The 23231-nt window shown below is 35.0% G+C and overlaps 3 protein-coding genes across 5 annotated transcripts; 1 reads left to right on the top strand and 2 right to left on the bottom strand.

Moving 5' to 3' along the window:
- Nucleotides 1-5889: 5889 nt before the first annotated feature.
- On the bottom strand, nt 5890-11856 carry LOC114423299 (pre-mRNA-splicing factor CWC22 homolog). Of its 3 annotated transcripts, none has more exons than XM_028390005.1 (8): nt 11611-11856; nt 10215-11485; nt 9918-10107; nt 9005-9108; nt 8776-8878; nt 8381-8682; nt 7663-7968; nt 5890-7451 (listed from the first exon to the last, which is right to left on the bottom strand). In XM_028390005.1, exons 2-8 carry the CDS (start codon nt 11475-11477, stop codon nt 7104-7106), a joined length of 2616 nt encoding a protein of 871 aa, XP_028245806.1. In that variant the 5' UTR covers nt 11478-11485; nt 11611-11856; the 3' UTR covers nt 5890-7103. The 3 variants fall into 3 exon arrangements, with proteins under 3 accessions (XP_028245806.1, XP_028245805.1, XP_028245807.1); XM_028390004.1 differs by having other exon boundaries at nt 11662-11856; XM_028390006.1 differs by having other exon boundaries at nt 11708-11856.
- Nucleotides 11857-13465: 1609 nt separating this feature from the next.
- On the top strand, nt 13466-16007 carry LOC114423297 (pentatricopeptide repeat-containing protein At3g49710-like). The gene has a single exon (XM_028390003.1). The coding sequence runs from the start codon at nt 13736-13738 to the stop codon at nt 15902-15904; it is 2169 nt and encodes a 722-aa protein (XP_028245804.1). The 5' UTR covers nt 13466-13735; the 3' UTR covers nt 15905-16007.
- Nucleotides 16008-17497: 1490 nt separating this feature from the next.
- LOC114423296 (reactive oxygen species modulator 1-like) lies at nt 17498-20662 on the bottom strand. The gene is made up of 3 exons (XM_028390002.1): nt 20486-20662; nt 18587-18624; nt 17498-17887 (listed from the first exon to the last, which is right to left on the bottom strand). The coding sequence occupies exons 1-3, from the start codon at nt 20556-20558 to the stop codon at nt 17774-17776; spliced, it is 225 nt and encodes a 74-aa protein (XP_028245803.1). The 5' UTR covers nt 20559-20662; the 3' UTR covers nt 17498-17773.
- Nucleotides 20663-23231: the final 2569 nt, after the last annotated feature.

Raw genomic sequence — 23231 nt, 5'->3', positions numbered from 1 at the left:
CACACAATTCATCACATTTTCATAATCCCAAGACATTACGTTATCATGCCTCATGCATCATATATCACATAGTAATAATATTAATATGTTATGTTCATATGACTAATCATCTCATTAAAACAGACATTTAAAATCATATATGTGCCACTGGAGTTTGAACTATGTAATACACACAACTATTCAATTATTTTCAAAATCATTTTAACTCATCGCGTCTCAAAGTGATTCAACTCATTGGGTTCACACAATGGATCCCATCACAATATTCGTCGTACATTAACTCGTTACCCTTAAATGGTCTTACAATTGTGTGATTGTACAGTTCATAACTCACAACTCAATGTCATCACTTTACACTTCAAAATAACATGTATAATCACCTTGAAGAATATATTAATCTCACACTTTTTCACAACATATGTCTCATCACATCTTCTCACTAACACATTATCACTTCTCTCTCTTTTTCACAACATATGTCTCATCACATCTTCTCACTAACACATTATGACTTCTCTCTCTCTCTCTCACACACACACTCACACACACACACACACACACACACACACACACACACACACACATATATATATCATACAATAGCAATCTTCCAACATTTAAGACATATAATCATTCACTTATTGATTCAATTAATAGCAACCACACATACATATATAGTAAACAAGTATATCCTTACATTTCCTCATAAGTTACTATGACCTTTGTAGAGTAAAATTACAAGTATAGGGGATGTACTAATCCTATTAAGTTCATACTTATCTTGTTTGAAAGCTAAGACAATTATCTACAACTCTTTTTTATCACAAAAACTGGTTTGACCATTAACTATGTCCAAACCTAAGGAAACATTGGATCATTGCTTAATCTTTATAGCTCTACCTTGCTCACTAATTTGACTCTCTAGGGGGCTATACAATTTTGAATTGACCAACGACATTGATTAGTTAACATTCAGGGCTACAACTTTCATGAATACCACAAAATCTAATTCAATCAATTTCTTAGTCATTTTCAGGCTACAAGTTAACTCATGTTGTCAAGAAAATAATACGGGCTTAAAACAACTGATTTTAACCAAGCACGGGTGTGCTCTCATCAATAACGGTCGTGCTTCGCTAAAAACCTCTGTTTTGTGAAGCAAAAGAGGCACAATTCAAACTTCAAAACACACACAAATTCAAAACGAATACCATAGAACATGTGATCACATCATGGGAAACAAAACCCCTTAATCAATTTCAAGAAAACATGCAAGAATCAAGAATTCTCAAATTTCTAGGTTTCTAACATTTAAAGTCAAACATTCAATTAAATCATCCAATTCGCATTAGAGCATCAATTTATCGTCAAACATGAGCAATTCATAGTTATCATTGTACGGACAAAATTAAAACACATAAAACACCCCAAAATTAATCCCAATTTGATCCTTTAAGGATCCCTACACATGTTCACTTTAACCCCAATTGCGACAAACTCATCTCTTACCTCTAAGTGGACTCACATGTATCGTTTGGCAGCGATAAAGACGTCTTTAGCAGTTCCCTAAAATTCCTCAAGCTTTTTCTCTGGTTACTCTGTTAGGATTTTTAAGCGTTAGAGAGAAGGAGAAGAAATTGAAACCTCAATTTCACTATCTCTATGCGAAGGACATTTCTCTCTATACTGACATAATTTTGCAAATCCCAACGGTAAAAATATGAGTAAATGAGTTCCAAAAGTGGTGTCTAAATTGCAGGACGATCCAACAGTTAACAGGTCTGGGATAATACTTTGACAAGTTTGGTGTATGCAGAAAAAAGAGAGGGTTTTGAGAAGTAAAAAAGAGAGAACGAATTTGGAAAGAAGAAAGAATGTAGATCGTAATGATAAAAACTGATGTAATATGTCTCGATAAATAGGGTACTTTGAGTCTATTATTTATTCTATTTTTTAATTTTATTTTTATAAAAAGGAATCATATTTTACTCTTTCATTAAATAAATAACCTATTAAAATATTCTTTTATTTTCTAAAAAATCATTTTACTCTATTTATTTTTTAATACTATAAAATCCTTATTTTAATTAATAAAAATCATTTCCTCTCATTTAATTAATTTCTAAAAATTCTATTAATTTTAAAATAAGATTCTTTTTATTTATTTTAGGAAAATTGGAATGTTACACACAATATATGTTTTCTAGATTGTTTCATTCAATATGGAATAAGCATCATAAGCACTACATTGTTTTTCACTATGCTCACATGTACAGTCTCAATTATTTTCATTCAGTGTAGGCCACTGAATATTAAAACTTAGTTTGTGGAGTTTTTGGATTTGATATAATGTGTGTGCCAATTTTAAAATTACCTACCCACACTTAACCAAATGTGTTTGACTGTCTCTTCGTTCAGCTTGATACATACCAAAGTGTTATTTTTACCAAAAATATTTCAACGATCCATTCATAATTACATAAAACATAATATAGTAGTCAATTGAAATACATCTAGAACTAATTCTTCTTTAGCTACTTTTTCATATCATCGATATACCACCTCAATTGCATCAGTACGTAAATCCAAAATTTGTCAGCCTACATTAATAATACCTTTTGGTTCTCCAAAATGATATTTGGCATGACTCTTTCAAAGAGGACATTTGTATTAATCTTATGGCCTTGTAAACACTGCAAATGAAGCTAATGGGCATTCCTATACTAGTATGTCCTTCTAATTAGCACAAGTGTTGCAATCTATGAGATTGCCTTCAAGATTAATTTATGCTAGGTGGTGACATTAATTCATATAAACCACCATCACTACATATTAATTTTATCTAACTACCAATCAAGTCCAAGAGCAAAATCAAGTAATCACGTTCACATGATGGATATATACTACGTACCAAGCCTACGTACACTTGAAGAGGATGCCAACCCAGCTTCTGAGTCATATCTCAGCATAAACAAAATTGTACAACTTATTTGTCAAAAATTAATATAAAAAACAAAGACACTGGCTGCGTACAATATCCCTTCCACATACCTTCGCATAGCGAAGAGCTTCTGGGCAATGAGGTACGATAAGAAACTTAGACCCATTCGGGTGATTTTCTGTTTCCAATTTTAAAATGATTAAAAACTAAATCAAGTTTATGTTTTGAGTTTTCAGTATTTTTGTTTTGAAATTTTAAAAAGTTGTTGTAAATTGAAAATAGATAAAATAAGTCAACTTCTATCTTGGGTGAGTTTGTTTAGGCTGAAAAAAAAGTGCTTTTAAATAAAGTGATTTATTTTTAAGTAGAAATTATTTTGTGTTTGGTTACAATTATAAAAATACTTTTATAATTAAAAGTAATTATTAATTTGTTTGGGTGTGACATGTGTAAAAGACCACCTTATCAACAGAAATAAGGACATGACACACAACAAAGGGAACAAAAACAAAAGAGAAGCTAAACTCATTTCTTATCTCTAGTGCTAGAAATGTTGTTTGAAGTTTAAAGAAGAAATGTGCTCATTCAAATCAAGCTAATATAGTTGTATATCCTTATTGTTGTTGTAAAGTGTGTACTGCATCCAGGACTCTAAAAGTCATCTTTCCCACCATGTACATGACAATAATATTAAAGAGTAAATGTGATAAACCATGTACAAACAGAAAATCATAATTGCCTTAAAAAAATGTGACCAAGAATTTCAGAGCAAGACTTTTATTACTCTTTCAAGTTTCAATCTTCCATCACAGCAAATGCATTTATCCCATATGTGCTTCATCATATCTCGAGAGCTTGTTTGATGCAAATATATCCTAGCTATAACCCTGCACAACTACCACCAACTGCCATAACAAGCAGAGAGAGAAATTTCTGCTATATGATGCCCATATCTTCTTCATCCAGCCACATTACACAATTCCAACTACAATCGTCAACCACCATATATCACATGTCCACCTAACTTTCTATCTTCAATAACCTCCTTAAGATCATACAAACATGCCCTCTAAAGATGTGATTGGATTAAGCATCCAATCTGACGGTGCATAACAGAATCCCTTTCTTTTTGCCCTTTTAACCATTTCCATGCCTGTATTTTAGCATTCTCAAAGAAGGATAATTTCAACTTAGTTAGCAGGTATAATCATTTAATCAAATTCAACTCAGAAAAATTATCAATAAAAGAACAACACAAAATATATTGGCCACACATCATGTACGTTCAAACCAGCAAGGATAATTTCAATCCTCTTCATGCACATTCACACAATAAATAATTTTCCATTTGACAGAACAACAGAACACAAATTTCTAGTCTTAATCCCCAATTTACAAATTTCTAGCTTTAATGCAATCTGAAACAGTAATTTTCAGCCTTAACTAAGTGACTTGGGGTGCCAGGCGAGGAGTGAGACCAACATACGAGACAAGGGAGAGAGCAACCTAAGGGTTAAAACAGAAATCATAATCCACAAACTAATTTTTGTTGTTTTTCAATTGGTGTAAAAATTCTTTTAAAAAGAGATAATAAAAAAAACCAACTAAATCCCAATTTAGTCAAACACGTTTCCGTTTCAAAAATGCATTCAAAAACAGAAAATCGAAAACTCACACCCACCCATAACAGGGCCTTATATTAAATACTCATTTGTAATCAATACCAATATATTGAAAATCAATAGAAATATATATTGAAATTTTAGAATACAATTAAGAACTACTAATTTCAACAAAAAAATCTAGAAATTAAATGAAAATTTCAATCAAAAGTACTTAACAAGTTGTTGAGCACATATTAACTTATTAACCAAGTAGTAGCAAATTCATAACGCTATACCAACATCCCAATCAGTGTTGCCACTTTTCCAAAACTGATTTAAAGCCAACTTATATTGTTGGGTCCACAAATACTGTGACCATTCAAGCCACACGGTATGTTCATGCTTATCGGTACGCAGTTCATATAGTACGTGATTCGAATTCGTCGTTTTAGATAATGTTTTAACACTCTTTGAAGTGTAGTGAACTTGGTATGCTGTACATTGAATTTAATACATGTGAGACGCGATACGGGATTGTTTAAAGAATTTGGTAACTATCCATTTGTAAGCAGAAGAAAGAAAGGAGGTGTCTCTTGGATTATTTTGTTATAAGTTTAATTAACAGTAATAAGGAAATCTTAAGACTAGTGTTTTTTTTTTGGTTGTGGTATTAGTATTCTGTAGTTTGTGATCAACATATGTAGTTGTCCAAGACTCTACGTACCCCTCAGTTTATTTTGTCATTTTTAGACCATATAAACCGAATATATTAGGCATTTGAGAAATTAAAATGACAGAAATTTGTAAAGCTAAGGACTAAAGATGTTTGCGTTCTCTGGGGCTATATATTTGCTGACAAATATTATTATTATTATAAATTTATTATTATGGTTGAGTTGTCAATAATGATATTTATGAGATAAAGTTTATAATTAATAACATTTTGAAGATAAAAACTGACTAAACAGTTAACATGGAAAAAATTGTAGATATTTACTAACAGTTAAAAAAAAATCCATTAGAAAAAGTGAACGGAAATAACTTGTATTCTGGAGTGCCTAGCCATTACAGCATATGGCTGCAAGGGTACACATCAGACCCCAAACCAAAACTAAGCATAAAAAGGGAAAAGAGCCATCCCAATACACGATTAAGACAACTAAAAACAGGAAGAAAAAAAAGTCCCCAAACTCCACAATTGTTGACACTACACGCCCTCAATGAAAGAACACCAATGTTGCACCAATGCTCCACCCTCAGCAAATGTGAGGCATCAACACTAACCCTCAGATACAGTGAACAAAACAAAGTATGTCATCCAAGTGATCCAAGTGTAACAGAATATAGCATTTCCAAGTCAGAACTGAGCATAACAATATCTAGATCAGTAAAGTACAGAAGAAAAAAAAGACTAATCCTGCACAAGACACATAGCAGAAGACACAATCTAGTCAATGCAATTTATAAGGACAATGACACCAACCATAGAGAATATTTTGACTTCCTTGGTTATTGCAATACCACCAGTCTTATCCCAAGCATGACTTATTAGTATTTGATTGTCACATTTTGTGTGCTTGCATATAATTTCCTATTTATACAGCTAACTTCCCTCACTGTGGCGGCAGACTTCTACTTCTGAACCTGGTTAATGGATTGTGAAGCACTCTAATGATAAAATAAAATATCACAGCAACCACAGATTCAGTAATCAAATCCCCAAAGGCTGGAGATGCAACTGCTTTCTACCAACACATAATACCCAATGAGTCTCTTAATAACACTCCTCCCAAACAGAGAAATACTTCCCAATTGAACAATAACAACCTTCAATAATGACTATTAAATTGCCTCAAAACAGCAAGCAACCACCAGAACATGTTAGCAGTCCTGGATACAAGAAAAATCACAAGACAAGTCATATGAAAAGCATATTTCAGAGATTCTATTAAGCTGAACCCAAACATGGGAGTCCAAAGTAAAAATGTATTGAGACAATAGTGAAGACTAAGCAGTCATTAAAAAAGAAAAAAAAAAAAAACTTGTGTTGCCTTTAAATTCCAATTCAGAAGCTTTTAAATCTGCTAAAGAAATGGATGCTACAAGAAGTGTCCTAACATTCAATATTTGAAAATTGATGTAGAGAAGAAAGATAATAGACACAGGATGCAGCACTAATATGGACAATCACAACCTACACAATCTAACTCCAAAATCCTTGCCTCTTTAAAGAAAACATGTGACATTATTGTTTTACACATTATATGATAATTCTTCCAATCATGCTCAACAAAACCACTCAGGAAGGAGTTCACTTACACTGAAAAAAAAAGTATCTATATGAACATCAATAATATACCCTTCCAAAGAATATGATCTTAAGAACAAAATTAAACAAATCCATAAAGCAAGCTCCACATCTCAACCAGCAGAGCCCCCATATCCCTTTTACATTACATAAAAAGGCAAGTTAATTCAGTGATTTAAAGATGGAGAAACCATGGATACTCAATCAGTTTTGTGGATGCATGGGCATTCGACAATAGCATAAAATAGCTTCACTTTCTCCTCCGCTTTCTTCGTCTTCTGTCACTTTCATCAGAACTAGCTGAGTCTGAGTCTGAACTAGCTGTTCCAGAATCTGATGAATCAGAACTTCCTGACTCATCATCTGATTCAGATTCTGAAACTTGTTTCTGTTGTTGCATGATAAGACGTGGCATATTCTTCAAATACTCACGTAGGTTCTCAGTAAGACCACCAAGACCAATGGATGTAAAGAAGTTAATGCAGAATCGTGTGTTTTTTGGATTATCTTTTGGAAATATGGATTCAAAAGATTCTTGCATCGTCGGATCATTTAACCGCTCATTTAGCAGCCGAATTCCAAGATGTTCTGATAATTCCTGCAACATCATAAACTGAAATCAACATCGTCTAACTTCCACATACAGAGATGCAGGCTTAATTTATGCAATCTAGAAGACAAGTCCCAAATTTATGCAGGCCTAACTATAAGAAAAGTATATTTCTAAAACACATAATTCAAAATTGGTGAAATAATAATGCAAGTGTATAAAGAAACAAAAAGAGGAATATGTGAGATTGAAAGAGTACCTGGAAAAGAATCTTAATAAATATACGTGAAGAAGAAGTTGTGTCCTCTTCAGTCAAGCGTATATATGATAAAACATGCCAAGGTAGAGCATCTGTGCCAAGTAAATGAGCAAAAAACTTTCCCACATTTCGCAGTTTATTTGTTTCAAGCCGGTGAATCATGGAGTACTGTTGCACAAAGCACTTTTCAAAATTTTCTTGGTGTACTTTGTTGATCATGCAGAAACGCTGCCCCAGAAGACCATAATATCTGAGATAGGTTCTCTCTTGGCTACAACATTCCAAAAGCATAATGCACAATTCCATCTGTCACCAAAATCATAGTTATTTTAAGTAATTAACAGGTATAACTTGACCAAACGGAGAATGATAAAACAGATGCTTGAAATGAATGTTCAATCTTAGCAACTAAGTATAGATGCAGCCTATGCTTACAATGGTTATAAATTATAACAGTTAGACAAGATGTAATTGGAGCACTAGTTCTTTAAAAGAACATTAAATTAGATATCTAAAAGATCAGTAAATGCCAAGATACAAATTGGCAAATCAGTGATTATATACAAGGGAGAGATAAAGAAAGAGAGCATTCATGTTTTTCAATATAATCACACCAATCGTTGAAATAGATTCTAAAGTTCTTCCATATTATTAAAATGCAGCAAGTAGATAGTTTTAGCAACAGAACAGTAACTGCTAGCAGAGATTCCAAGCTCACCTCTTGACCTGGCTCTAGCTTAATTTTCAAAAGCTTATGACCAGCTTCCTCAAAATCAACACTAGACATAATTGTTAAATATATTGTCCTTCGAAGATTGACAAGGTTTGTCTCTGTTTCATCTTTTATTTGCATCTGTTCTTCTTCCTCTTCGTCAGACTCATCATCTTCATCATCATCATCGTCTGACTCAGAATCCAAGCCTTCCTCATCATCTTCAGATTCCTCACCCAGCATTGATTTCTTCAACTCTTCATAACGCTTCTCATTCTCCAGGAAATTGGGGTCTGGCTTGAATATATCTGAGTAAAAACAAAATGGAAAATACAGAAATCACAATGACATATAACCTCAATCAAATTAGAAACAGATACAAACTTCAGTACAAAATGTACCAAGGGAAATCTCGGGATCTATCTCCTCATCCAAGGAGACTTCATGAGTTATCTGATCTTCCTGTTCCACAAGATCTAGTTCAGGACGAACAGCTGGATAGCCCTGCAAATGCAATGTAACCATCATAATACATTTCAATTTCAAACTATTCCTTTAAATTGATTAACAAAAGCATTGAATTTTGTGTTATTTGTAAATGTGGTATCGCAAACAATAAAAAAGAAGTACCTGAAACTTTGCTTTTCTTATTGCAAATAAACCTTCAATCAGAAACTGAACACGTTTGTCAATTTCTCCTTCATGAAGAATTCCACGAAAACGCTCAAAGATACCTGCAAAATTATAAATCTTATTTAGCAAAAAATTCCAAGACTAAAATTGATCTCAAGCATCATTTGCACATATACATAAGTGTCTTGCATTAGCATATTTATGCAAGAATGCAGGAATAACAAATATTAACCAACAGAACACCCGTAGCAAGTGGAGCACTTGGGTAGAGCAATAATTAGATACATATTTTTTTTTGTTTTGATAAAAAAATACATAAAGATATAAGATTACAGAGGTATAGCTGTATATGAGGATATGTGATCCTCCCTAAAAATAGAAGATACAAACAAAGGGGATAAGAAAAAGTGTCAAAGAAGCAAAGCTACCCAGTCTCATAAATATATCTAGAAACATACATATTTGCTTTTGTTTGGGCATTATAATTAGTTGGGAAACTTAATTCTAGGAATCAAATAACTAAAAACAAGTTACAAAAGTTCACATGGAGGTGTTAGTAATAAATGAATGATAATATTACAGCTATGACATTGTAAATAAAAATTACATACCCCACACTCAGTAAATAAGGGACTATGGCTCCTATTTTAACCATTCACAGCACCTTTGATCTAACTTGTTTCCTTAATTTACCCAGCCTAAAACTCTAACACAATTTCATGTAACTTGAATCTTAAAACCCTATAATCCAGTCTGCCCCTCTCTAGCAGAGAAGGAGGTAATTTTAACCCAAATATCAATTATTTAGCTTTACCATCCTTCCTAAAAAAGACAAATGGAAAATTCATTAGCATATTTACAAATATAAACCTAAGCACATTGTTGCCACATAAATTGAGGGAATACTCACCATGAAGGCCTTTAGGTGAGAGGTCCTGCAGTATTGAACCACATTCGGTGACAAAACCAACAGCTACTTCAACACTGTCATCAGTAGGTTTCTCGAGTAAAACTGTGAGTAACTCAAGAGCAATGATCTCATGAGCCGCTTGCTGATTCACCAGATGCGCTATAAATTTAACAGCTGCTAGTAATTGAGGCTATAAATGATGAAAGACAAATGAAGAACACAATGAGAAACAAAAGGCAAATAAAAGTAAATTTGAAGCATAAAATTGATCTAAGAAAAAGAGTGGTAATTACACACCTTGTCATTCCGCTTATAAGCTCTCTTCAGCTGCAAAACAATCCTTCTTAGCAAAAGATCCCCCACTTCAGGAAACTTAGTATTAACGACAGCAACCAAGGCAGCAAAAACATCTGTAAATCCCGGAGATGCCATCTGCGACTTCATGCATGACCGACAAAAGAGTCCCCTTCCTCTAATCAGGTTTTCCGCAAACAATTCTGGAATAATATTCTTTATATTAGTAGCATTAACCTTATTTACAAGCCCATTAATGCTCTTTCTCAAAGCATCCCACGTTAACCTTTGATATTCAACACTACTTTTATCCTGAACTTCTTTCATCATCATTGCCATCTTAAAGGGGGGAATGTAAACACCTCCACTCTTTCCCAAATTAGATGCATCACCATTCAGGTTACCTCCCGGTATTGTTGCCTGTCGTTGAGGTTTTTCATCTTCAACCATTCTTCCATTTCCATCCTCTTTCTTCCTACTTTCTTCTTGCCGCTTGCTCACATCCTTCTCCCTATGGTTCCTCTCACTGCCACCATCCTTTTCAACTCTACGCCTCCTATCCCTGTCCCTGTCCCTATCCCTATCCCTATCCAATTTCCTAGCCAACTCCCTAGCATCTTCTTCCTCCGAATTATGACGCATGCGGCGATCCCTCTCATTGTCACCACCCTTTTCAACTCTCTGTCTCCTATCCCTATCCCTATTATTATCTCTATCCCTTTCCGATTTCCTGGCCAGCACCCTGTAATCCTCTTCCTCCGAATCATGTCGCCCACGATGATCATTAATTTTCCGCCTGTCCTCATCACCTCCACGCCATCTATCACCATGATGCAATCTGTGACTCTCTGTCTCCCCTCGCTTTTCATCCTGGTCATTCCCTCGATGAGACTCCCTACCATCCCGGTCATCTCCTTCGTTGTCTCTCCCTCCACGCCCATCATGACGCCGCTGCAATCTTGCATCCTCCTTCTTCTCCTCCCTAACCCTCTCTTTGCTCACAATCTGACCTTCCTCCTCAGAGCTTTCAGACTCCTTTCTCTCCCTACTCTTACTCTTCCCATCCCTCTTAGCACCATTTCTTTCTTCTCCCGAATCACTGCCATCACCGTTCTCCCTGCTACTACGGTGACCGGAACTCTTCTTATTACTCCAACCACCGCGCCGATACCTCCTATCCCTCTCCTCATCCTCAGATTCACTACCACGGCGTTTCCTCACGTCATCCTCACTCGACTCGCTGCTGCGGCTGTGTCTTCTCGCCATGACAAACCCTAATTTAATAAAACAAAAATTAAATCCAAACTCAGAGCACACAGAGAAACGACGAATTGCAGAGACATAACTGCCAAAGTCGTTTACATTGTAAATGAAGAAGTGCGAAAGAGAAAGCACATACAAAATGCTAAAGAGTAATTGAACTAAGCAAGAACACGAAAACTCAAGTAACCTTGGATTTTGAATCACACAAGAACGACAAAGAACAGAGAACTAACGGTAGGGTTAGGGTTAGGTTTTTCTGAGAGGTGGGTGGTGCGAACCGAGGTCGCTTCCAACTTCCAAGCGGATCTTCTCCAGCGTGGGTTTTCTCTTCCGCTCTCTCCAACAAAAGCAATACCCGTCAGATCAATGCAAGGGTTCTGATTTGAAAAGAAAGAAAAAAACCATACATAAACGATTATTGGTTTTGTGTTTGAAGTTAGGTATTGCTAATGGCACTATCCGTTTTGCTATTGGTACCACCTGCATGGGTGCCTTTTAGCTATATTCCCAATTTGCCCCTTGGACGAAAATACAACAAAATCATATTTTTCATTATGTAAATGGAAGTGAAAATATCAAAACACAACCGAAACATAATTTCATTGTTTAAGTGTAACAAAATCATACTTCTATTGTACACACTTGTGCATCTACATTTGAATACATTAATTACAAGTTCAATTACTTAGTTATAAGGAAACATAAACACACATGAAATCCATTTGCAACCCTTATATTTTATTGTATATAGTACACAATTTATTTATTTGTTATAAGTTTTACAATGTGAAGTTGTTGTTCGGTGTAGCCACAACTAACAAAAGGAAACTATATAAGTAGTTTTTCTTCTGAGTACTCAGTGTATGAATACAAACAAAATTTAAAATTGTTTTTCATATAACAGAATGCATGAGTATGTAAAGTCAGAGACACAAGGAAAAACAAACTAAATCTCTAAATAATCTTAAATTTGAAGTTCATAGCAAGATCATGTGGCACACTTTATACCTAATAGCCTCATATGTTTTCCTTACACAACACTTGGAAAGAAGTCAAAAGATTAATTGGTCATGGTGTACTATAACTTTTAATGCAAGTGAATTAGATCTAATGAAAAACCAAGATGAACATTTTTTTATAGATGCATTTGACTAAACATTTAAGCAGTTAATACAGTTTTACACAACAACCTAGCTGGCAATGTCCACTACTTTTTGAAGTAAGATTCCAGATATTGCACACTTCACATTTCACAAAACTTCATAGATGAGACTTCACCATTATATACTTTTGATATTGTGTCAAGCTCAAGTGACAAACAATCGAGGAACCAAATGAACAAGGGAATTTATGTACAACTATACTCCTAATATTCAGTACAAAACAAGATGCAAATCAATGTGGGAGGAAGCACTCAGTCTCCTTTCCTTTCTACTAGGCAAATATTTCAAAACTTTGTCAAACAGACCCTAGTCCCTTGGTGCATCACTGCATCACAAAATCAATGTTGGTGTCCTGTTTCAGACACGATTATAACAAATCTCTAGAACAACTAAAAGAGCATTACAAATAATGACAATAAATTACAGAGGCATGAGGACCCAGAACATACAAAATCTGAGAAAAATATCCAATATCAAATTTATCTATCTATCTATATATTTGGTCACAAAGGAGGTCTAAGACCTAGTGTGGAGAGGAAAAAAGTAGGCAAAAGTTAAGACAATGTTGTCCAGGTGAAATTGGAATCCAGCACCAACTACTCCCCAAAGACAAAATATCGAAATTGCCCAAAGTTAAGACCTAGTGTAATTGAAATATCGAATTTCATTTCAAAGTAAAATATAAAATAGAAAAAAGTGCAAAGGCGTTGGAATTAAAAAGCTAATGCTAGAAGCATATAATTTATCTGCCTCAAAATAAACATTTTCTATAAATAATAGAGTTTGAGTAAAATGGGAATAAATATGAAGCCTAGGTATGAGTCACAGTGACGCATTTTTTGTTGTTGAAAACTCTGAAAGTGAAAACCAAACCAACGGGCCCCCTTAGTCTTACATCAAATTAGTTTTTGAACATGATTCCGTTATGGTGCTATTAGTTGAAGTAATTGATTTCATTTCGTGCCTTCTTAGTCTTACATCAAATTAGTTTTTGAACATGATTCCATTATGGTGCTATTAGTTGAAGTCATTGATTTCATTTCATGATTGGATTCTGTTTTGACACATTACTTTTCCATATTAGATGACCCAATTCCCATGCAATGCACATACCCACTTCAACTTCAAACCTTCCGCAACCTTCTCAAAGCCTGCATAGCCCAAAGGGACCTCATAACTGGCAAAATCCTCCATGCCCTTTACTTCAAGTCCCTCATCCCACCCTCCACCTACCTCTCCAACCACTTCACCCTCCTCTACTCCAAATGTGGCTCCCTCCACAATGCCCAAACTTCCTTCCACCTCACCCAATACCCCAATGTCTTCTCCTACAACACCCTCATCAATGCCTATGCCAAACACTCCCTTATCCACATTGCCCGCCGGGTGTTCGATGAAATTCCCCAACCAGACATTGTCTCTTACAACACCCTTATAGCTGCTTATGCTGATAGGGGTGAGTGTGGGCCCACGTTGAGGCTCTTTGAGGAAGTTAGAGAGCTTCGTTTGGGGCTTGACGGGTTTACATTGTCGGGCGTGATCACTGCGTGTGGTGATGATGTTGGATTGGTGAGGCAGCTGCATTGCTTTGTGGTGGTCTGTGGGCATGATTGTTATGCTTCGGTGAATAATGCGGTGCTCGCGTGTTATAGTAGGAAGGGGTTTTTGAGTGAGGCGAGGAGGGTGTTTAGGGAGATGGGGGAGGGTGGGGGTAGGGATGAGGTTTCTTGGAATGCAATGATCGTGGCATGTGGGCAGCACCGGGAGGGAATGGAGGCAGTGGGGTTGTTTAGGGAGATGGTCAGGAGGGGTTTGAAGGTTGATATGTTTACCATGGCGAGTGTTTTGACTGCGTTTACTTGTGTTAAGGATTTGGTTGGGGGGAGGCAGTTTCATGGGATGATGATTAAGAGTGGGTTCCATGGGAATTCACATGTTGGGAGTGGGTTGATTGATTTGTATTCCAAGTGTGCTGGCAGTATGGTGGAATGTAGGAAGGTGTTTGAGGAGATTACTGCACCGGATTTGGTTCTTTGGAACACGATGATTTCTGGATTTTCACTGTATGAGGACTTGTCTGAAGATGGTCTTTGGTGTTTCCGGGAGATGCAGCGCAATGGTTTTCGTCCAGATGATTGTAGTTTCGTGTGTGTGACTAGTGCTTGTTCTAATTTGTCATCCCCTTCTCTGGGAAAGCAGGTGCATGCATTGGCTATCAAATCTGACGTTCCTTACAATCGTGTTTCAGTGAATAATGCTCTTGTTGCTATGTATTCCAAATGTGGAAATGTTCATGATGCAAGAAGGGTTTTTGATACAATGCCAGAGCATAACACAGTGTCGCTGAATTCAATGATTGCAGGCTATGCACAACATGGTGTTGAGGTTGAATCGCTCAGGCTTTTTGAACTGATGCTGGAGAAAGATATAGCACCTAACAGCATAACTTTCATAGCTGTTCTTTCTGCATGTGTACACACTGGAAAAGTTGAGGAGGGTCAGAAATATTTCAATATGATGAAAGAAAGGTTTTATATTGAACCAGAAGCTGAACATTATTCGTGCATGATAGATCTTTTGGGTCGGGCTGGCAAACTCAAGGAGGCTGAGAGGATTATTGAGACAATGCCATTTAATCCTGGTTCTATTGAATGGGCTACTTTGCTTGGTGCGTGTAGGAAGCATGGAAATGTGGAGCTAGCTGTGAAAGCGGCCAATGAGTTCCTCCGGCTGGAACCTTATAACGCTGCTCCATACGTAATGCTATCAAATACGTATGCCAGCGCTGCCAGATGGGAAGAGGCTGCAACAGTTAAAAGGCTGATGCGGGAAAGAGGAGTGAAGAAGAAACCAGGTTGTAGTTGGATTGAGATAGACAAGAAGGTGCATGTCTTTGTGGCTGAAGACACTTCACATCCAATGATAAAAGAGATTCATGTGTACATGGGGAAGATGTTAAAGAAAATGAAGCAAGCAGGGTATGTACCAGATATAAGATGGGCATTGGTGAAAGATGAAGAGGTAGAGCCAGATGAAAGAGAAAGAAGGTTATTGTATCACAGTGAGAAGCTAGCAGTTGCATTCGGTTTGATCTCCACTGAAGAAGGGGTGCCTATACTGGTTGTAAAGAACCTAAGAATTTGTGGTGATTGCCACAATGCCGTCAAACTTATTTCAGCCCTCACTGGCAGGGAAATCACTGTTAGAGATACCCACAGGTTTCATTGCTTTAAGGAAGGGCACTGTTCATGCAGGGACTATTGGTGATAAAAACAATAAATATTGTTTTATCATATTAGTTATATACACCTATTGCATGTGTGGGTAAATACTTATTCAATAGAAATTTATCACATGAAATGAAAGCTTATTCATAAGCCTGACATTGAAGCTAACTGAAATAAGTTTAAAAAATGCACTGTGTTAGGAAGGTCTTAAGTCACTTTTAGTCTTTCATAAGTTCAAATGAACTTGGTAGAAGTTCTTTCAAAGCAGCTAAAGCTAATGTAACAGTTACCAACATAGTTTTTGGTTTATCTACAGGAAAACACATTGACCACATTGACAATACCAAATTACCAATTCTAAATTTAAGCTGGCACAACTTAATCTCAAATGCTTTTCAGAGCTTATTTGTAGAAGCCTACACACAAGTTAGCGTAGAGCTATGTACTTCTGGCTAAATGAAAGCCTGAAGTCACTGTTTTACGACAGGCTTTATAAACTAGTCATTGATGTTGGAGAACACAAGGCTTTATAAACTCTACACTAAATATCTCGTACTTTCAATCTTATACTTAAGTCTCGTAATTGGATCTATTTGGGGTTCTAATCTTGATTTTTCTGTCCTTTGGGTCTCCATTCCTCTGTACTCATCTAGTTGATCGATACATGTTTTATATCTTTTGACCTTGGGGATTTTGAATTAACAAATCGACGCATGTTTGTTTTATTGTTGCAAACACACTCTTGGGACAAAATGAGATTTACAAAAACATCCAGACTCTTCCTTTTGCAAAACTAAGTTTGTGAACCATTAAATTTATCTTAAAATTTGTATACCGCATTTTGAACGGAAATCCAAACATCGCCTTAGACATTAACATTTAGTTTGGACTATGTTGTAGGCTTGTCGCACAATTTTCTTAAAACAGAAATAGATTAGTAGTCTTTTCAGCCTATGGCATTGCCACAGAAACTAAATGCATGTGCATTCTAAATGTTGAAGTGCAGAGTATTTTGGTTGTGTTCACTAGAACTGGGAAATGAAAATGGTCATAACTCAATCATGCCGAGCAATATCTATTAGAAAAATAATTTAATTGTGACCTATTATCAGTATAAAACATTTTTAATTTAATTTGACGTGTCATATCAGTATGAAGCTTGATATCCCATGTAGTTAGTACTTGGTAACGTAATCAAATTCATAGCATAACACTCAACTTTGAGATGATAAGTTGGTGTCCTACTTTCAACACAACGTGATTTTTCAAAGCCAAGTGATGGAGAAAGAAATTGCAGCTTTTATGTGATTCTATGTGGCTCAAATCTCTAGCTACCAAAATGAGATGGAGGAAAGAAATTTAAATTAAACGTGAGTTTCAAAAATTAGATTTAATGAATTCAATTTTCTTCTTTCTCTAGCACCAACTAATCCAAATTCCTTTAAATGAATTCGAACATACTTTCGTAAGTTCTCCTTTGCATGTAGTATACTTCTAGCCAGAAATAGTGATGGGAATGGATCATCAACCAATACCTAATGGGCATTTTAATAAATGAGTCTGGAACTAGGTTTGAGTCAGTAATTTTTGTGGGAGGGGAGTGCTTAAAGACAGTGACATAAACACAACACTGTAAACACACACATCTGCACTCCTTTTTATTGCAAGAGCAATTCACTGTCTCGGAAGAAAATGAGGAATCAAAAAAGTAGAAGGAAAGCCCCAGCAAAGAAATTTCAACAGTAATAATGTCTTGGGAGAAATAAATGCAAAATTTCATAGGAGTAGTGCCATAAAACCTTTTCCATGATCCAGAAAACCAAAAAAACAGTAAATCCCTGCTCTACTCATACTTTACAAGTGTAGCAACCAAAGCACTGTAAGTAGGGGGGAGGACAAATCTTTATCCTCAGTATGATTTCCCACAATGTATCAAGCTTCCAGCACCCAAGAAAAGACCAAAAATAGCAGCACTTCCAAGTGTAGTTTGTCCAATATGCCTAATTTTCAATAGTCCAGGCACCTGCATGCATATCAATGAATTAATAGATAAGAATGCTGCTGCGTATGGACTATGGACCATGAATGAAGTAACTCATTTTCATGTCTATAATAATGTGTATGAATATCAGCACAAAAGATTGAAGATGTAAGTTTTGACAACCAAGGTAAACTTTTCTTTTCTAATATTTTACTGTAGTTGCCGACAGTATTAGGCATTGCCAGAAAGTTTGCAACCAGTTGATGCACAGCTGGGACAGGCACGGTTACTGTTTGGGAAATTAGGGCCTGCTATTGAGATGATCTCAGCCTAGAGTATTAATAACATAGAATTTCTGAATTGTGTGTTGTTTACTTACACACATTTTTGTATCTATATTTGAATAAAATCAATTACAAGGTTAATTACATTTTTTGAAGTAAGGTTAATAATTACTTAATTATACAGAAACATAAATACACATAATTCATTTGCATGCCTTATATTTAGTAGAATATGTGTGTATGTCTTGACAATGTAAAAGATTTTTACACTATCATCCAATTACAAACAACTATGTATGATAAGTTTGTTGACTTTTATAATAACTATCATAAAAGTCATACTAATGATAATTTTTTATTAGTTGATAGTATGAAAAATCTTGAGACATAAGGAAACCCAACCTGAAGCTCTAAATAATCTTATTATTGAAGTTAAGAACAAGATCAAGTGACATACCTTGTACCTAATAGCTTCATATGTTCCATACACAGCACCTGGAAAGAAGCCAAAAGATTAGGCAATGATGTTCTAAAACTTTTCAATGCAAGTAAATTAGATCTAATGTAAACCCAATATGAATGTATTCTATAAATGCATTTGACCATAGCATTCCAGCAGTTAATACAATTTTACACAACCACCTGGCAGACAATTTCCACTACTTTTTAAAGCAAGATTCCAGATGATGCACACTTCACAAACTTCATAGATGATACTTAACCAATATATACTTGTGATAAAAAAAATTGGGCAACATAATGTACTGATGATTGGTGAATTTATGTACAACTAAGATTCATTACAAAACAAGATGCAAATCAATGTGCAAGGAAGCACCCAGTCCCCTTCCTTTCTACCAGGAAAAATTTCAAGACTTCATCAAATAGACCCTAGGTGCATCATACAAACATTCTGTATGTCTAGAATTGAATTTGAGAGATTTTCATAGAAGTGTCTTCTTATAACAACCTTTTGTAAAAAAAGAACACATAGTCAATTTCCTATTTCAGAATCCCCAAGGTCCAGGAATATGAAACATCTCCAGATAAACTAAAAGACCATTACAAGTTACAACTGGTAGCAATAAAATAGGGAGGAAGGAGACCCAAAACACAGAAAAACTGAGCTAAAATATCCAACCAGCATCAAATTTATCTATTTGGTTACAAAGGAGGTCTAAAACCAAGTGTGGAGAGCAAAAAGGCAGGCAAAAGTGAAGACAATGTGGCTTTGCTGAAATTGAAACCCAGTACCAACTAGTCCCAAAAGATAGCCCTCACACTAAATTAAAGCTCTTGGTTTAAAAACAAAGTTATTTACATAAGAATAATTATTTTATAATAAAAATGCAGAGGAATGGACACTCAAATCTGTCGCTTAGCCAAGTCTAGCCATAGTCCATAAATTATAAAAATAATTGGTCTGTTTAGTTTTGGCAAATCGTTTTCTATTTTCATTTCCTATTTTCCAAAACAGTGTGTTTGGACACCCATTCAATACGCACTTATACCAATAAAATCAAATCAAATGTCTCCAACTTTGCAGAAGCTATATTGCTTGAGGAGCTGAGGTGGAACGTGCTTAAAATACAACAAGACACAAAAACAAACATCCTGACAATTATATAAAAAAAAAGTTAGAACCATTTGGTTTGAGAGGACGTTTTTGTTTTGACTTTCAATTACAGAAATTTTGTAATATTTCTTGTTTTCAAAAGCTTGCACAGAAAACAGATACAGGAAATAAAGTGAAAACAGAGTAACATTTTTAAAAATAAAGACAAAAATAAAAAATGTTTTCGCAAACCAATAGCCAAAATATTTTCTAACATTTTCGTGAAAACGGAAAAAGAAGCCCTTTACTCCACTCCAACACCACCATCAGCAGCACCACCAACAAGAAAACACCTGAAGATCTATCAAGGACATGTTTGGGTAAACTTCGCCAGAGCACTTATGAGTGAGAAAAATGAAATAAGTTTCTCCAAAATTAGCTTACGGAGAAGCTCTTTTTTTTCTTTTTCTCCTTCTCTTATAAGTACTTCTTTTTTCCATAGCACTTATTAAGTACTTATTAAAAGTTTACCCAAACAAGCCCTAACACCCATACCAACTAAACAGATATGCATAGAAGAATAATTTTCTCTAATAAAATCAAATCAGTGCAATTGAACCATCGAACTTCAAAAGTGCCAAAGGCGTTGAAATTAAAAGACCGAAGCTACAATAAGTAATGCTAAACACACGTATCAGCCCCAAAACAAATAATTTATTTTTAAAAAAAAAACTATAAATGGAATAGAAATAAAGCTTAAGGTATTGTAGAAGGTGAAGATAACGGGTATGAGTGACTAACCGACGGCGCCGCCGACAGCGCCGCCCATAGCGGCGCCGGCGGTGACACGAGTGAGGCAGCTATCCCTTGCCATAGGAAGTCGGCGTGAGAGGCACACTGCGAGTGACGTGTTTTGTTGTTAGGAGAAAAAAGAGTCTGAAAGTGAAAACCGAACCAATTTGTTGCTTCTGCGTTTTACTATCCCTAGCCTAACTCTAGTTTGTTTTGGGAATACATCGAATTAATTTTTAAAATGGATTAACTAATGAATTTTTTATATCCTATTAAAGAGTTTACAAAATTAACACATTCTACTTGACTATTTCAGCTAGAATCAACTAACAGTACATTTTTGGACTAAGGAAACAAATTGGGGTGATGTAAAAAATAACACAGATTAAAAATTTAATTTAATTAAACATTTTACTATATCCACTTTTTAAAAATGTAAGATTTTTTTTTCTCTATGTTATAAAAGAATATTTTAATTTTTTGATAAGTAAAATAAAAGAGCGTAAATAGTACACTGCTAATATAAAGAGTTTTTATTTGTGTCATTTAAACTAAATTGGCAGGTATTATAAATTTATTGATTTTTGCAAAACTTCTCTTAGAAAAATATTTATCATAATTTCTGATTAGTTGATAATGTAATTTTTTTTATATTAACAGTGCATGAAAATTAAAGTGAAAAGGAAATTTTACAACCAATTCTCTTCATATTATGGTAGTTTTGTGAGGAGGAATTTTATTTTATGAATTTGATATTCCGATTAAATCTAAGCTAAAATGGATTAGTTTTTGTTTTTTATCTATAGGCAATTGAAGAGATAATAAATGAGGAGAGTAAACAGATGGAGAGAAGACAAACAATTCGAGGCAGAGGAAGACCCAAAAAGACTATAAGAGAGGTTATAAAAAAGGATCTCGAAATTAATGGTTTGGATAGAAGTATGGTACTTGATAGAACATTATGGCGGAAGTTGATCCATGTAGCCGACCCCACCTAGTGGGATAAGGCATTGTTGTTGTTGTTGTATAATAATTCTTACGACTAACTAAGCTAAATTCACTTGGTTTGGTTTAAATATGATATTTAGAAAATATTTTGTTTATTCTGTTTAAAAATTTAAGAGTTTTATCGATATGAATTTCATTTTTTTTTACAACCGAATTTCACTTTATTATATCTCCAGAATTTTGATGTATAATCTTGAGACTCAATCACCTTAATTTTTTGTTTGCAATAGAATTTTGCCATATCTTTTTAGCTTAGTTCATACCTATCTCCTCATGATATTTTCTATTACTTTGGTTTAATAACGATCTCTGTGGCAAATAATATAAATAAATGAATGCCAAAAACTTTCTTACACTATCATGATGTTAGATGTATAAAACACCCGAGTACAGAACCAAAATCACAATTAATTTCCACAATTGGATAGCTAGAAAGGTATCCGTCATAAGCAACATACAACTTCATCGTATCACTCATATATTTTGTCCAAGAATGTAGAATGAATACCATAATGTTATCGATCCCTTTTTATTTCTGAATGAAGAGAAGTAGATCACCAAACAATTCTTTTGAGTTCTGCTTTGGCTCTCCCAGCAAGCTAGTACTCATTTTTTATGAAACACGAATACCGGACACGACATAGATATGGACACGTAAATACTTATAATGTCCAAAATATAGAACGTAACACGAGTGTCGTGTCGGTGTCGGACATAGACTCGGACGCATGTCGGACACCGGACACGACAACAGACTGGAGTGTTGGTGCTTCATAGCTCATTTCCCATCAATATTCTCCAAAAAAGTGTTTAAAAAGAAAACCTGCTCAACATCTAAGTACAACACAATGTTATTGCAAAACACTTGCATAATTTTCTAGAATCAAGGATTTTTGCAACTGATAATTTCTATATTTGAAGAACTAATTTCATTTATGAAAAAAGCACTTAAATAAGCATACAATCAAGGAGTGGCTGAAGTTTGATACCAATGAAATAATCACAGGAAGATTATCATTTATGGAGAAGTTCTCATCGTCTTGGTTGTGGGAAGAAGTTGTTCCTTGTCTTCTTCATTTTCATTATTAGAGCCACCAACTCCAACTCCGATTAATCTGGGCTCTGACTCATGATCATTAGGGATTTGAGTAATGGATTCCCTTTCAAAAATCTCCTTGTTATTACTAGTAACCAGCTTGAACCCTGTTTCTGTGGCATATACTATTTTCTGTCTTGCTGTCGTTGTGTTCATATTCAAATATAAATGTTATGTTGCTGAAATGATCACACACTTAACTTATTCTGTCAAATTTTTTGATGCCATGATAGCAAAACAACACATGATCTGAAATAAAGTTTTTGTAATATTTCAGAACCCAGCCAACCTTTATGCCATCTTGATAGATAGAACACGAAACACGTCCACCATATTTGGTTGATCACTTAGTAAGAAAAACGCAGTAAATGAAACCACACAAGTCAGATTTGGGAAGATAAGGAATAGTTATTGAACTGTCTGCTATACAAAACCCACACTCGTTAGTGACATGGTCTCCGGGGAAGAAGAAACATGCACCATCATCAATATAAGAAGGATTATTAAGATATTGTTGGTTTAAGTACGGTATGTGGCTCTGTAAGATGTGTTGTAACACTAGCTGTCGAGTAAAGTCTGTCTCCAGAGAAATGCAGTTAATTTTGATAGGTCTAACCTTTCTAAAGATGATAAGTGGACAATGTTGATCCC

Source organism: Glycine soja, chromosome 8 (assembly GCF_004193775.1).
Source record: "Glycine soja cultivar W05 chromosome 8, ASM419377v2, whole genome shotgun sequence".
NCBI lineage: Eukaryota > Viridiplantae > Streptophyta > Magnoliopsida > Fabales > Fabaceae > Glycine > Glycine soja.
Note: the sequence above shows the minus strand (reverse complement) of the source record. Positions and strands in the feature narration are given on the sequence as shown.